The sequence below is a fragment of the Larus michahellis genome, chromosome 13 (genome assembly GCF_964199755.1).
Source record: "Larus michahellis chromosome 13, bLarMic1.1, whole genome shotgun sequence".
NCBI classification, from domain to species: domain Eukaryota; kingdom Metazoa; phylum Chordata; class Aves; order Charadriiformes; family Laridae; genus Larus; species Larus michahellis.
Genome location: NC_133908.1, coordinates 15,072,154 through 15,083,025, shown reverse-complemented (window position 1 = coordinate 15,083,025; position 10,872 = coordinate 15,072,154). Strand labels below are relative to the sequence as shown.

General features: G+C 50.5%; 1 protein-coding gene across 1 annotated transcript; it reads left to right on the top strand.

Annotated features, from left to right (window-relative positions):
• Positions 1 to 2,289: 2,289 nt before the first annotated feature.
• Positions 2,290 to 10,391, top strand: LOC141750577 (uncharacterized). The gene is made up of 9 exons (XM_074605931.1): positions 2,290 to 2,505; positions 3,142 to 3,248; positions 3,576 to 3,641; positions 3,889 to 3,988; positions 4,368 to 4,433; positions 6,584 to 6,742; positions 8,220 to 8,296; positions 9,258 to 9,357; positions 10,008 to 10,391. The coding sequence occupies exons 1-9, from the start codon at positions 2,290 to 2,292 to the stop codon at positions 10,389 to 10,391; spliced, it is 1,275 nt and encodes a 424-aa protein (XP_074462032.1).
• The last annotated feature ends 481 nt before the right edge of the window (positions 10,392 to 10,872 follow it).

The window sequence follows — 10,872 nt, the reverse complement described above, 5'->3', positions numbered from 1 at the left end:
GACCTCCTGTAGATAACTCTCAAATAGGGAAAATGTCTTCAGCATTTTTTAAGGAAATATTCAGAGCATATCATAGATATATATTATCAAAATCCTTGCTAGATCAGAAACAAATTATTTTAAAAGCACTACTTAGATAAAGTTCTATTAATGCCTGGTTTCCTCCCAGCATCCCCAGAAACCCTGGTGGCGCAAGCCTTGTTTTTAAGCTTCCATCTTCTTAATCTCACGTACCTTTAAGTATTTTGGAATCATTTTGGACCTACTTTACTGACAAAAGGAGTGATGTGATTCCCATTACGGGCAGTAACAGAATTTTCTGAAGCTTCCAGAGTGGGCCGGGTCTGCCACAGGACTCGTCCTGTTGCCAGCGCCGGGCACCGACGCCTCTGCCGGGGTGTGGGCGTTTGGCCCCCTCTCCTGTGTAGTTGCACCCTCCTACCCTCTGTCCTGCAAAATTAATTTTTCTTTTTAATTTTTCTTTTCCTTTCTTGATTCGCAGTTAAACAGTTATTTGTCCTCTGTACCATCAGGAGGTTGGTTTTGTAAATATAGAGAGAGGCGTGCGCGCGCACACACACGTATGATTGTCGAAGTGCTTGCAGCCAGGGGGGCTGCACCCCTGAGCACCCGGGGGCTCCCTTCTCTCCGGTGCTGGAACGCGAGTCCCGCTGTCATTAACGTGAGTCAAACGCAAACTGAGGGAAAGGGACCCTACAACTTTCATGTTTTTGGGACTAGTTGTGAAAATTTGAGAGAATCTTGTAGTGAATGTAAATGTTTAGTTCACTTTGGCAGTCTCTGGTGTGACCTACAGTAAAACAGTCAATGAGATTTAATTAAATAAATTTGATCATAAAATGCTCTGTCTCTTTTCTTAGGTATTAGTTTTTGCAGTTTGCCAGTGAGCTGGTGTTTAGCTGTATGGAGCTGTGTGAGGAGGTTGGAACCCTCTGAGGACGCGCTGCAGCGGTTGTGAGCTCAAACCTGTGTCTGATCGTTAGCCGTCCGGGGGAGGGAAGGGCTTGTTTGGATTTTTGTGGCGTTTTAGCATTTCAAGCAGAGCAGGACTTCCTGAGCTGGAGCGCTGCCACGATCCGGAGTAGGGAGATGTTTTGCTTTTGTGGTGGATTCTGACTGCCGACCTTAACGTGCCAGGCTGGTGGTTTTGCAGACGCTTGTGTTTGATGCTCGTGGTCTGCAGCAGCTGTGGCGGTTCCCGTGTGTTACAGCTGCTGCTGATGCTGCCTCTTGCCTGTGCAAGGAAAGGAGGGAGGATGTCCCTGCTGTCGGAGAGCCGGGGTGGTGGAAGGAGGCAGCTGCAGCTCTGCCAGGTCAGCACCAGGGAATGGAGGCATGGACATCTCCTTGTGCCGTGCCAAGGCTGGTTTCCAACACCTCGGCTCCTCCAGACTGAAGGGGTGAGCAGTCGCTCCTGTGGAATGCCTGGGAAGTGGCACGTAAATCTGCGGGTCTCTCGGCAAGGATGTCTGAGAAACCTCTTAAGTTTGTGCCCGGTTTTGGGCCCCTCACTACAGGAAAGACACTGAGGTGCTGGAGCGGGTCCAGGGAAGGGCAATGGAGCTGGTGAGGGGTCTGGAGCACGAGTCTGGTGAGGAGCGGCTGAGGGAGCTGGGGGTGTTCAGCCTGGAGAAAAGGGGGCCGAGGGGAGACCTCGCTCCCTGCAACCCCCTGAAAGGAGGGGGCAGCCGGGGGGGTCGGTCTCTGCTCCCAAGGAACAGGCGATGGGACAAGAGGAAACGGCCTCAAGTTGCACCAGGGGAGGTTTAGATTAGATATTAGGAAAAACTTCTACACCAAAAGGGTTGTCGAGCATCGGACCAGGCTGCCCAGGGCAGTGGTGGAATCGTCATCCCTGGAGGGATTTAAAAGCCGGGCAGACGCGGTGCTGAGGGACGTGGGGTAGTGGTGGGTTTGTCAGAGTTAGGCTGATGGTTGGACTCGATGGTCTGAAAGGTCCCTTCCAACCGAGGCAGGTCTGTGGTTCTAAGATCTATGAGCAGAGGCTGTGTACGTACGGCGTGTGGGAGAGCAGTCGGGCAGTCACAGGCCCAGTCTGGTGTCAGTGATACTGCAAAGCTTCGGAACAGGCTTCTGGAGAAATAACTAGAAATGGAGGAAGTAATATAAAATGAACAGAGGCAGCTGCAAGTAGGTCGCACTGGCTGGTGGTGTTGTGTACCAGAGCACTTGCGGTGGGCCTCGGAAGAATAAAGAGACGTGTTGGAGTGGGAGAGGTGAAGCTGCTCAGAGCAGGGAAGGTGGGCGATGGGGCTGGGCTGGGACGTGCCGGCGGCGCTGATGGGGGTGGTCCCTCCCCAGCTGGTCCCCTCCTCTCCATCATTGCTCTCACCTGCCTGCCCAGCGCTGCAAGGGGCGCTGGCAGCTGCCTTTGCTTCGCAGAGCGGTGGCTTCCAGGCCTGTGCCGGGAGGGCGGCGGAGCGGCCGCCGTCAGACGGGCACCGCTGGAGCGGAGAGGGGCTGGTGAGGAGCCGGTGTTTCTGCCCGGCCGGGGCGGCCCTTCCTGCCTGCCTCGCTGATCCGGGGTGTCTCCCCGTGAGCTGGCTGGCCTCAAGACGAGGAGCAGGAGCTCGCTGACGCTGATTAAAACCCTTGTCCCATGGGATGAGAAATCTAGAAATGGACCGTGGGCTGCCAGTCTGCTGAAGCTGCTGGATTTCAGAAAGCAGTCGTGATTTTTAAGTTTTTAAAAAAATGCATAGGCATTGTTAGGTAGTGCAGGGTCCTTTTGCTCCCGGATCAGGCCCCGGTAAGTGCTGCGAGAGCCGCAGGGTGGAATGAGAAGAGACTTTATGCTCGGAACATACCGGACAAAAGCTGGCCTTGGTGCCCTGTCGGAAGCTGGGTCTGGTCTCCCGTCCCTGGCTTCGTATTCTTGTAACGGAGCATCTCAGTAACAATCTAGTGTTTAGTTCAAGTACTTAAAAATAACTGCTGAAGGAAGGAAAAGGTGATCAGAATTGTGGCAGGAAAGATATTCTCTTTGGGCATATAACTGATAAATTACAGGAAGGCTTGAGAGTAATGGCTGCTTATTGCAAGGTACTTTTGCGGTTCTTACAGTAGTGTTAACTTTTCCTCTCGGGTCCTGGTTTTCAGCATTTCCTGACAAAAGATGGAATTCAACTGGCATCTGCATCGCTGCTTGGAGTTGTCTGTCAAGGCTTTACTCCCGTATTCCCCCCCCTTCTCAGCACTTGTCACCCGTGAGCTATTGCCGAGGGGGTGGCTGGCGCTGGCTTTGCTGCCTGTCCCCGGCCCGGGTTTGCCCTGGCCGCAGAGGCTGCTGCGCGGCTGGAGAACGGCCCGGGGCTTCGGAGCGCGGCGGAGGCTGCTGTTGCCCCCGAGCACCGGGGACATACGCTGGACGTGTGTTCCGGGATGCTGGAAGCGATTTCCAGGGATGTTTAGTCCCAAGAGGTACCACAGAGAGCGGTGGGTGTGAGGGAGGGGGTCTGGCGCGGCCGCGGCTGCGGGCGGGCTCCGGGGGGGAGCAGGGAGTTCAGACTGACGGGTTGTTGTTCTGCTTTCAGCGGCGAGTCTGTCAGCAGCAAGGATGCTTATTTTACCCGAACAAAAGTCAAAGGGCTGCATAGCAGGTAGGAAGGAAGATGATAGACATGGTTAGAGATTCGGTGTGGTGATGGTTTGTGTCAGAGGTTGATGGTTGGATTCCATGATCGGAAAGGGCCCTTCCAACCTGGGCAATTCCATGATTCTACGCACGCGCCTCCATCCCCGCTCTGGCGTTGGACACCTGCAGCTGGCACTAGATAAAGCTCCTTGAGGGTGGCACCAGGGCAGGAGACGGTGCATGGAGACCATCTCGGTCTGGGCGATTCACAGCCGCTACTCGGTGTCTGGGGAGCGGGAGCTTGTCAAGGGGGGTGTCGGAGCCCGAGTCGGCGGTGCCGAGGGCGGCGGGAGGCTTGGGCACCACTGCCTGGTCTGGGCTCGGTGACACCCTGACCGCTGCCTCTGGGGCAGGCGGGTGGTGATGGGCAGCGTCGTTCACACGGGGTTTTTTCTTGGTGGAAGGCTCAGAGCAAGGAATCGCCAGTTCCTCGGGGTGTTTCTGAGTATAGGACGCAAAGCCTGACACACGCTGTGAACTGAGCGGTGCCACCGACCCGTGCTGGGCTCTGGGCAGTGTCTGCTCTCAGGGCAGGCGGGAAGAGTTTCCCGCGAGCGGGTTTGCGGGCTGGTCTCTGGACCGATGCTCCCGTGTGGAATCGGTTCTCTGAAGGGTGTGAAATGGGTTCTCTGAGCCCCTCGTGGCCGCGGGAGCTGCCCTCCCGCCCGGGCACGGCTCTGCCTCTCCGCAGGCACATTTCTGCCTCCAAAGGTTGGTAATCGCCTGCTATAAATTGAAACTTGTGTGGCTCCTTTTGGTAAGTGCAAAATCGAATTTTTTTAAAAATTTTTTTTTTACTACACAGCTTGTTTAGCTTCCAGATGGCAAACCAACGTGAAGTAATGGAAGTGCAACATAGTTTTGTTATAATGGATATGTAAACGTGATATTTATTCACTGCAATAGACTGCTGTGAACCATATTCCAGCAGTAACCTTTTAAATCCATCACTTGGCTGCACATAAGTGTGGCCTAAAAGGGACTTGTATGGAATTTTTTTTTTTTTTCTGGTAGCTTTTCTGGAAGCAGCGGGGGCACAGCAGCACGCAGCGGTGCGTCGCCCCCAGGAGATTTGCTAGCACGTATTCACTTTGTCACTGCATTGCAATATATCCTTTCTTTTTTAAAAATTTGACTCCTGAAACTTTATACCAGTAAGTAGTCTTTAATTTGAAGCTCTTGGTAGCAGAATCAATATTTACAATATTTTTTGCAATTTGTGCTATTCTGTTTATGTAAAAAATGTTATTGCTATTGCTCCATTTGAGGTAGGAACAAAGACGATATATTCCATGAGTTTCCAGCAACTGAAAGAAGTAAGATTTAAAGGTAAGCGTTAGACACTTCCCTAATTTGACTGCTGAAGCAGTCTTATATGACAGATACTCTTAAGAGTCTCAGGATTCAGTATGTTTCATACAAATAAACAAGCGTTACCTATTTTGTCCAAATTTCTATTGTCATTAACATTTTTTTTCTGAAAGAGTAAACGTGCTTTTTTTTTTTTTTTTAGAAGAAGAAACCGATAAAATTGGGCGAAATGTATCTGTTGATAGACAATTATGAAAATAAGGGGGGGTGTATCTATATATACGCCACTCGGTGACGTTACTCGCCGTTTCTCTGACTTACCTTCGTGTGTTTTCAGCCGTTACGTGTGCGGGTACAACAGCTGACATTAGATTTTTGGTGCAACTTTCCCTCTCCGCGAGGGCTCGTATCAGAAGTCAGAGCATGCAGAAGTCAGGCTGTTCCAATTTCGAGACTGCATCGTAAACTTCTAGCACAATGGAAAGAAATATAAATAGTATTCAGTCAATTAGAGCGTCTTCTTATCTCAAAAGCATTTAAACTGTAACCAGGAAATAGTAGCTCACTGCACATAATACATTTCTAATTGCTAGAAAACAGTTAAAACCCCTTTCAGATGTAGGTTTTAAGAACAAGTATCTCATGGGGACAGACTCTGGCATTTCCAAATACTCAGGGCTGACAAAATGAAATACGGGCTGTAATTCTGTGGCTTCTGCTAGATGAGGAAAAATAACTAAGTGTTTGTTGTGCAGTCTTCAAATTCAAATAAAGCCTTATCTATAGTGCCTTTTGCTTTATTATGCAGTGTTTGCGTTGGGCAATTAGCTAAAGCAGCCATTTATTTTCACTTTCCGTTAATTTGTAGATGATGGTGTCTCCCAAAGTTAACATTAGCTTTAGCAAATGATGATGCATTGCGAAAGTTGAAGCCGTCCTGCTCATTTTACAGCATCCCTATGCCAGCCCCGGCGTCCTGGGGTCGCCTTTGCTCGAAGAGTCACGTGAGTAAAGGACTGTCCCCTTTCCAGCCGCATGGCAGCAAACAGCCACCGGGCACATCGGGATGTTCACAGAATGATCGGCCTGTCTCGGTTGGAAGGGACCTTTCAGACCATCGAGTCCAACCATCAACCCACCACCGACAAAACCACCACCGACAAAACCACCACCGACAAACCCACCACTACCCCACGTCCCTCAGCACCGCGTCTGCCCGGCTTTTAAATCCCTCCAGGGATGGTGACTCCACCACTGCCCTGGGCAGCCTGGTCCAATGCTTGACAACCCTTTTGGTGTAGAAATTTTTCCTAATATCCAATCTAAACCTGGTGCAACTTGAGGCCATTTCATCTTGTCCTATGTCTTCTCATTTTGATGGTTTTGAAGTGCTGGTGGCTACCCAGACGAACAACCCCATCTCAGCCAAGTCCTTGTTTTCTCAGTTGAAAGAGGAGCTGATGTTTTGGCAGCTCATGAAGATCTATGGACACACTGGATGCTTCAGGCAGCGGCCCAGGGGTCCAGCTGTGCTTGGAGCAGGACCAGCTCCAAAGTGGGATCGGGTCATCCAGCACCGTGTCCCACCATGGATAGGGGACATCTCCCCAAGGCCAGGGATCCCACCGGCCACCAGCTGGGAACCTTCCTGGTGAGGACTCTGCCCTTGTGCCCATCGGCATCTCCCGTGCTGCAGCCTGTGCCCGTCGGCACCACTGGGAAGAGCCCGGCTCTGTCTCTGCAGCCTCCCAGCAGGTACCGGGATGCCCACCAAGGTGCCCCACGTCGTTATGGGTGACTCACGTGGCGGGTGGGGGGAAGAACATATGGATTTGGTGGCTGGGATCAAGTGATCTATGGAGAGGCTATGGGTAATTTAATGGCATATCTTTGTTTCCGCTGACGTAGAAATCTGTCATTTTCTGTATGTTCAGGTTTTGTAGCAATAACATTTTTCCGAAGGGTCTTTTTTCTTAGGAAGTGTACTAGAATTATTTGAGAGACTTTTTCCATTTTCACATTCTTATTTTAACAAATCTTTTCAATAAACAACAAAAAACCATAGTGGCAGTGATTGCTACCCTTTTGTCGACCGCTGCAAAAATCTCAGTGGCTGCTATCAGCGCTTTTATATTAATCTGACAAATAAATTTAATTTTACTTTTTTAAAAAGATTCTTCAAAAAATTTGGGTTGTCCTGGGATCCTGCACAAAGGAGTTGATCCCGAGCGGCGTGGTGGCCACGGATAATGAACGGCTCGGTGCTGCTGGGCGAGGAAGGCTCTCGGAGGTGCTCCCGTCTCCTCTCCCGCTCTGCCCCTTTCCCACCCCCTGCCCGGGGACCCGCCTGCCGCTCTGCTCCCTGGCCCCCGGCAGGGCTTACGGATCGCTACCGTAAAGCTGAGAGCGCGCAGATACCATACAAATTCACTATTTATGCCTCTATCATTAATTAATCTTTCTATGGGTTTCCTTTTGGGAACGCATGCGCCTGGGACGGTGCCGTGGTTTTTACGGCAAAGTCTGAAACTTGGGGCTGTAACTGAGATTTCTTATTCAGTGCGTGCAATGCAATCGTCTTCTCTATTGAATTATGTCTCAATAGGGACATCACAAAAATATTTTCTTCGTAGTTTTGTAACTCTTTTTGTGAAAGGCTGCCTACTAGCTGGAATTTATATGGAAAATGAATTTTAATCAACAGCAACTAATTGGCAAGAGCATGGCGTGGCCCTGCAAGGTTCGACTCAGCCTTATTCACACTTAGGCTGGAAGTTAACAATTTTAAAGGAACTTGCTAAAGTAAGGATAATTTCCCTTTATGTGAGGAAAAGACGGTGTCTCCGAGGAGGGTGGGAGATGGAATGGAGGTTATTACCCAGAGGACGGTGAGCACTGAGCCCCCGGGGCTGTTTTACCCGCTGTCACTCTCGAAAGCCGCCTCTCCCTCTCCACACCTGCTGCGGGCAGGATTCAGTGTGCAAACCACACCAAGAACAGAGTTCTGGCACTGGTGATAATTTAAAAGAACAATGTGTCAAAAACAGCTTTTGGAGGCGTCTTTTCGATGACTTCCGCCTGAGGCGTTGCCTCTGTGAGGACAAGCCGGACCCTTAATTTAACTTGAGCGAAATTCTGGTAGTTCAGGTATAGGCAGGGTCCTGTAACACTTCTGCTGCCTCTGTTGGAATAGTGGGTTGTGGTTATGATGTTCCTCCTCTTCCCTCCACAGAGATGCTCCTCAAGCGGCTATTTTAGTGTGTACGACCCCCCCAGGCAACAGAGACAGGAGCGATTTGCTGGCGTGGGGTATGGATTTTACATTTTGCTTTGCGATGCACTCTGCTGACAGAACCTGGAAGTAGTTCTGCTGTTGCCCTGTGCCTTATTTTCTGCTACTTGTTCTCCTGCTGGTTTTGATACGTGCTCTGCTTTGTTGCTCTTTACTCCCATTTTTCCTAGAAACGCTTCAAAATGCAAATCTCAGCACGCACCTGCGCAGTCCGAGACGTACCGGTGTCCGCCTTTGGGTCAAATACCTGCCTCCCGTGCCTAGAGCAGCCGTGGATTTCTCTCTGCTATAAGCACAGCAAACTCAAATTTAATTTTAAAATGTTATTTCCTCAGGCTGGAGGAAATGTTTCTTTCTAAAACCCCCACCTACCTTGCTGCTTTAATTTTCCTCTCTAAAACTATATGGCTTTCTGGTTTAGAATTGCGTATCCGAGACTTGAACAAGAAATTCAAGGTATCTGTTGAATTGGGACTTTGCGGTGCTGCTCCAGTCCCAGTTAAAATCTTGATACACTAATTTAACAAATTTCCTAATTTTAAAAGCTTGTTTTTGGCACCCTCTGGAACAGTACCTCATGCTGTTGCTTCTTTTGCAACGGGCTCTCGGCCGTCTCCCTTGTTTCTTACGGCCACAGAAACGCGGTCCAAGGCAAATCAAGGCAGCGTGGCTCTGAAGATTTCTGAAAGATCCGGCAGTCACCAGCTAAACCGTATCATAAAAAGAACCAAGCGACACCAACAAGTGAAGTCCCTGAAAAAGCCTGGAAGCAAAATGGCTATAATTAAAACCTGAAAGCAAGGACTTCATAAAGAAGTAAACGAAGAGGCGGGCTCTTTGTAAACGATGATCTAAAAAGTGTTCTGGGTTGTGAGACCTCGTTTCAAATGTATTCGTTAAATAATATTTGAATCATTTAACAGTTTGAACTCTACTGCACTGCTAATATCTTCAGGGGATTTTTTTTTTTTCCCCCAGTAACAAAGAAGCCTTTGTTCCTGCTCTGTGCTTGGGCTGTGCCTTGGATATTAGTTGGAAACCCGATCGCCTGACATCGCTCGAAGTCTGCGAGCACAATGTGAGTCGTCTGCAGCCGGGATTAAATCAGGCCTTTTGTAGGAGATGCTGAGGGGCCATGTGATCCCGGAGAAGCGATGGTTATGGATGGCAGGAGATTTTTTTTTTTAACCCTTTGTGCCCGTGGCGGGGAGCCAGGGGTGGTTTGCGGGGGAGGCGGTGGCCGGTGCTGCGCAGGGATGGCAAGGGATGGCTGTGGGTACCCGTCGCTGCTGCGCCGGAGCCGTTCCTGGCGAAACAGCAAATAATGCCGGGCGGGAGCGGGTGAAATCCAGCCCCGCATGAAGGCCCGGGTGGAGCTGGGCTCCCTGGCCGGGGGGCGCACGGGCAGCTCCCCTCTGCTGGGCTCCCAGCCCTGCCCACGGTGGGGGTGGCTGCGGGGGTCCGCGCTGCCGCCGTGTCCCGCTGACGGACCAAGTGCCCGCTGCTGCTCCGACAGCTCTTCAGTTCGCGTGGGCAGAGGCACTTTTCTTTTTTTAAACTGGACAAATCAGGACTAGGAGGTGAGGTTCGCCAGTGGCTCCAGAATGTGAGTTGTTCTGTAAAATCTTGTGAGGTAACGTGATAAATAATAAAGACAGGAGTATCTTTATTTGCTTACTGGCTTTGAATTCTGGGCACCGGGTTCTCAAGCGTTCGCCTTGTCCACAGGGATGTGCAGCTTCCTCTTCAGCCCAGAGCAGGGGGTCGGGACGCGGGAGCACCGGGAACGAGAGCGTTCCCAAAGGCTGTGCTGGCGGTGGGAGCGCGCGGGCAGCACTCAGCGGGCGTAAGACGAGGGTGAAAAGTGCTCAGACACTTGCAGCCCCGTGGGAGGTTCTCCAGGAGAGGCCAATGTGGTCCACGCTGGGTGAGTTCCTGCCAAACAGCAGCACGCAACAGCCCCCGCTGCCCCCCCGGCACATCCCGCTCTCCCCGGGGCAGAAGGACCCTGTCCTGCGAGTGACAGAAGGGAAGAGCTTGCAAACGCAGCGCGGAACGTGTCACGGGATTCCAGGCTGTAAGAAGGAAGCGCTAAGGTGGACACTCTCGTGAAGGTAACGCTTAGGGAGAACTAAGTCATCAGGACTTTACAAAATAGCCTCTGGTTCTCTCCTTTCACAATAGTTCAATTTATAAGATGATGAAAACCGAATTCGCTGTAGCGGTTTGCTGGCATCACCCATAGCGAGCTGCACGTCCCAGATGCTCAAAGATCATTCCTGCTCCACCCAGCTTATATAAATTCCCACCTGGCTCAAGTTTAAGAAAACAACAGAACAAAGTCAATCATGCAAACTCCATCATAAAATACCGAGGAGAGTTAAGTACTGATTATCCGTATAGAGAGGTACCATTTTTTATTTATTTATCTCTGCGTTATTTTAGGAAACATAAAACTTCTACGGTTCCTGCAGCCAAACTAATCCTTTTGTCCTGTAAATATGATCTAATTTCTTTTCTCTTTCCCCCTCTCCAATCAGATGTGTAACCCTATGATGTGTGTTTTAGAGATGGGAATTTGAAGCGGGGGGGG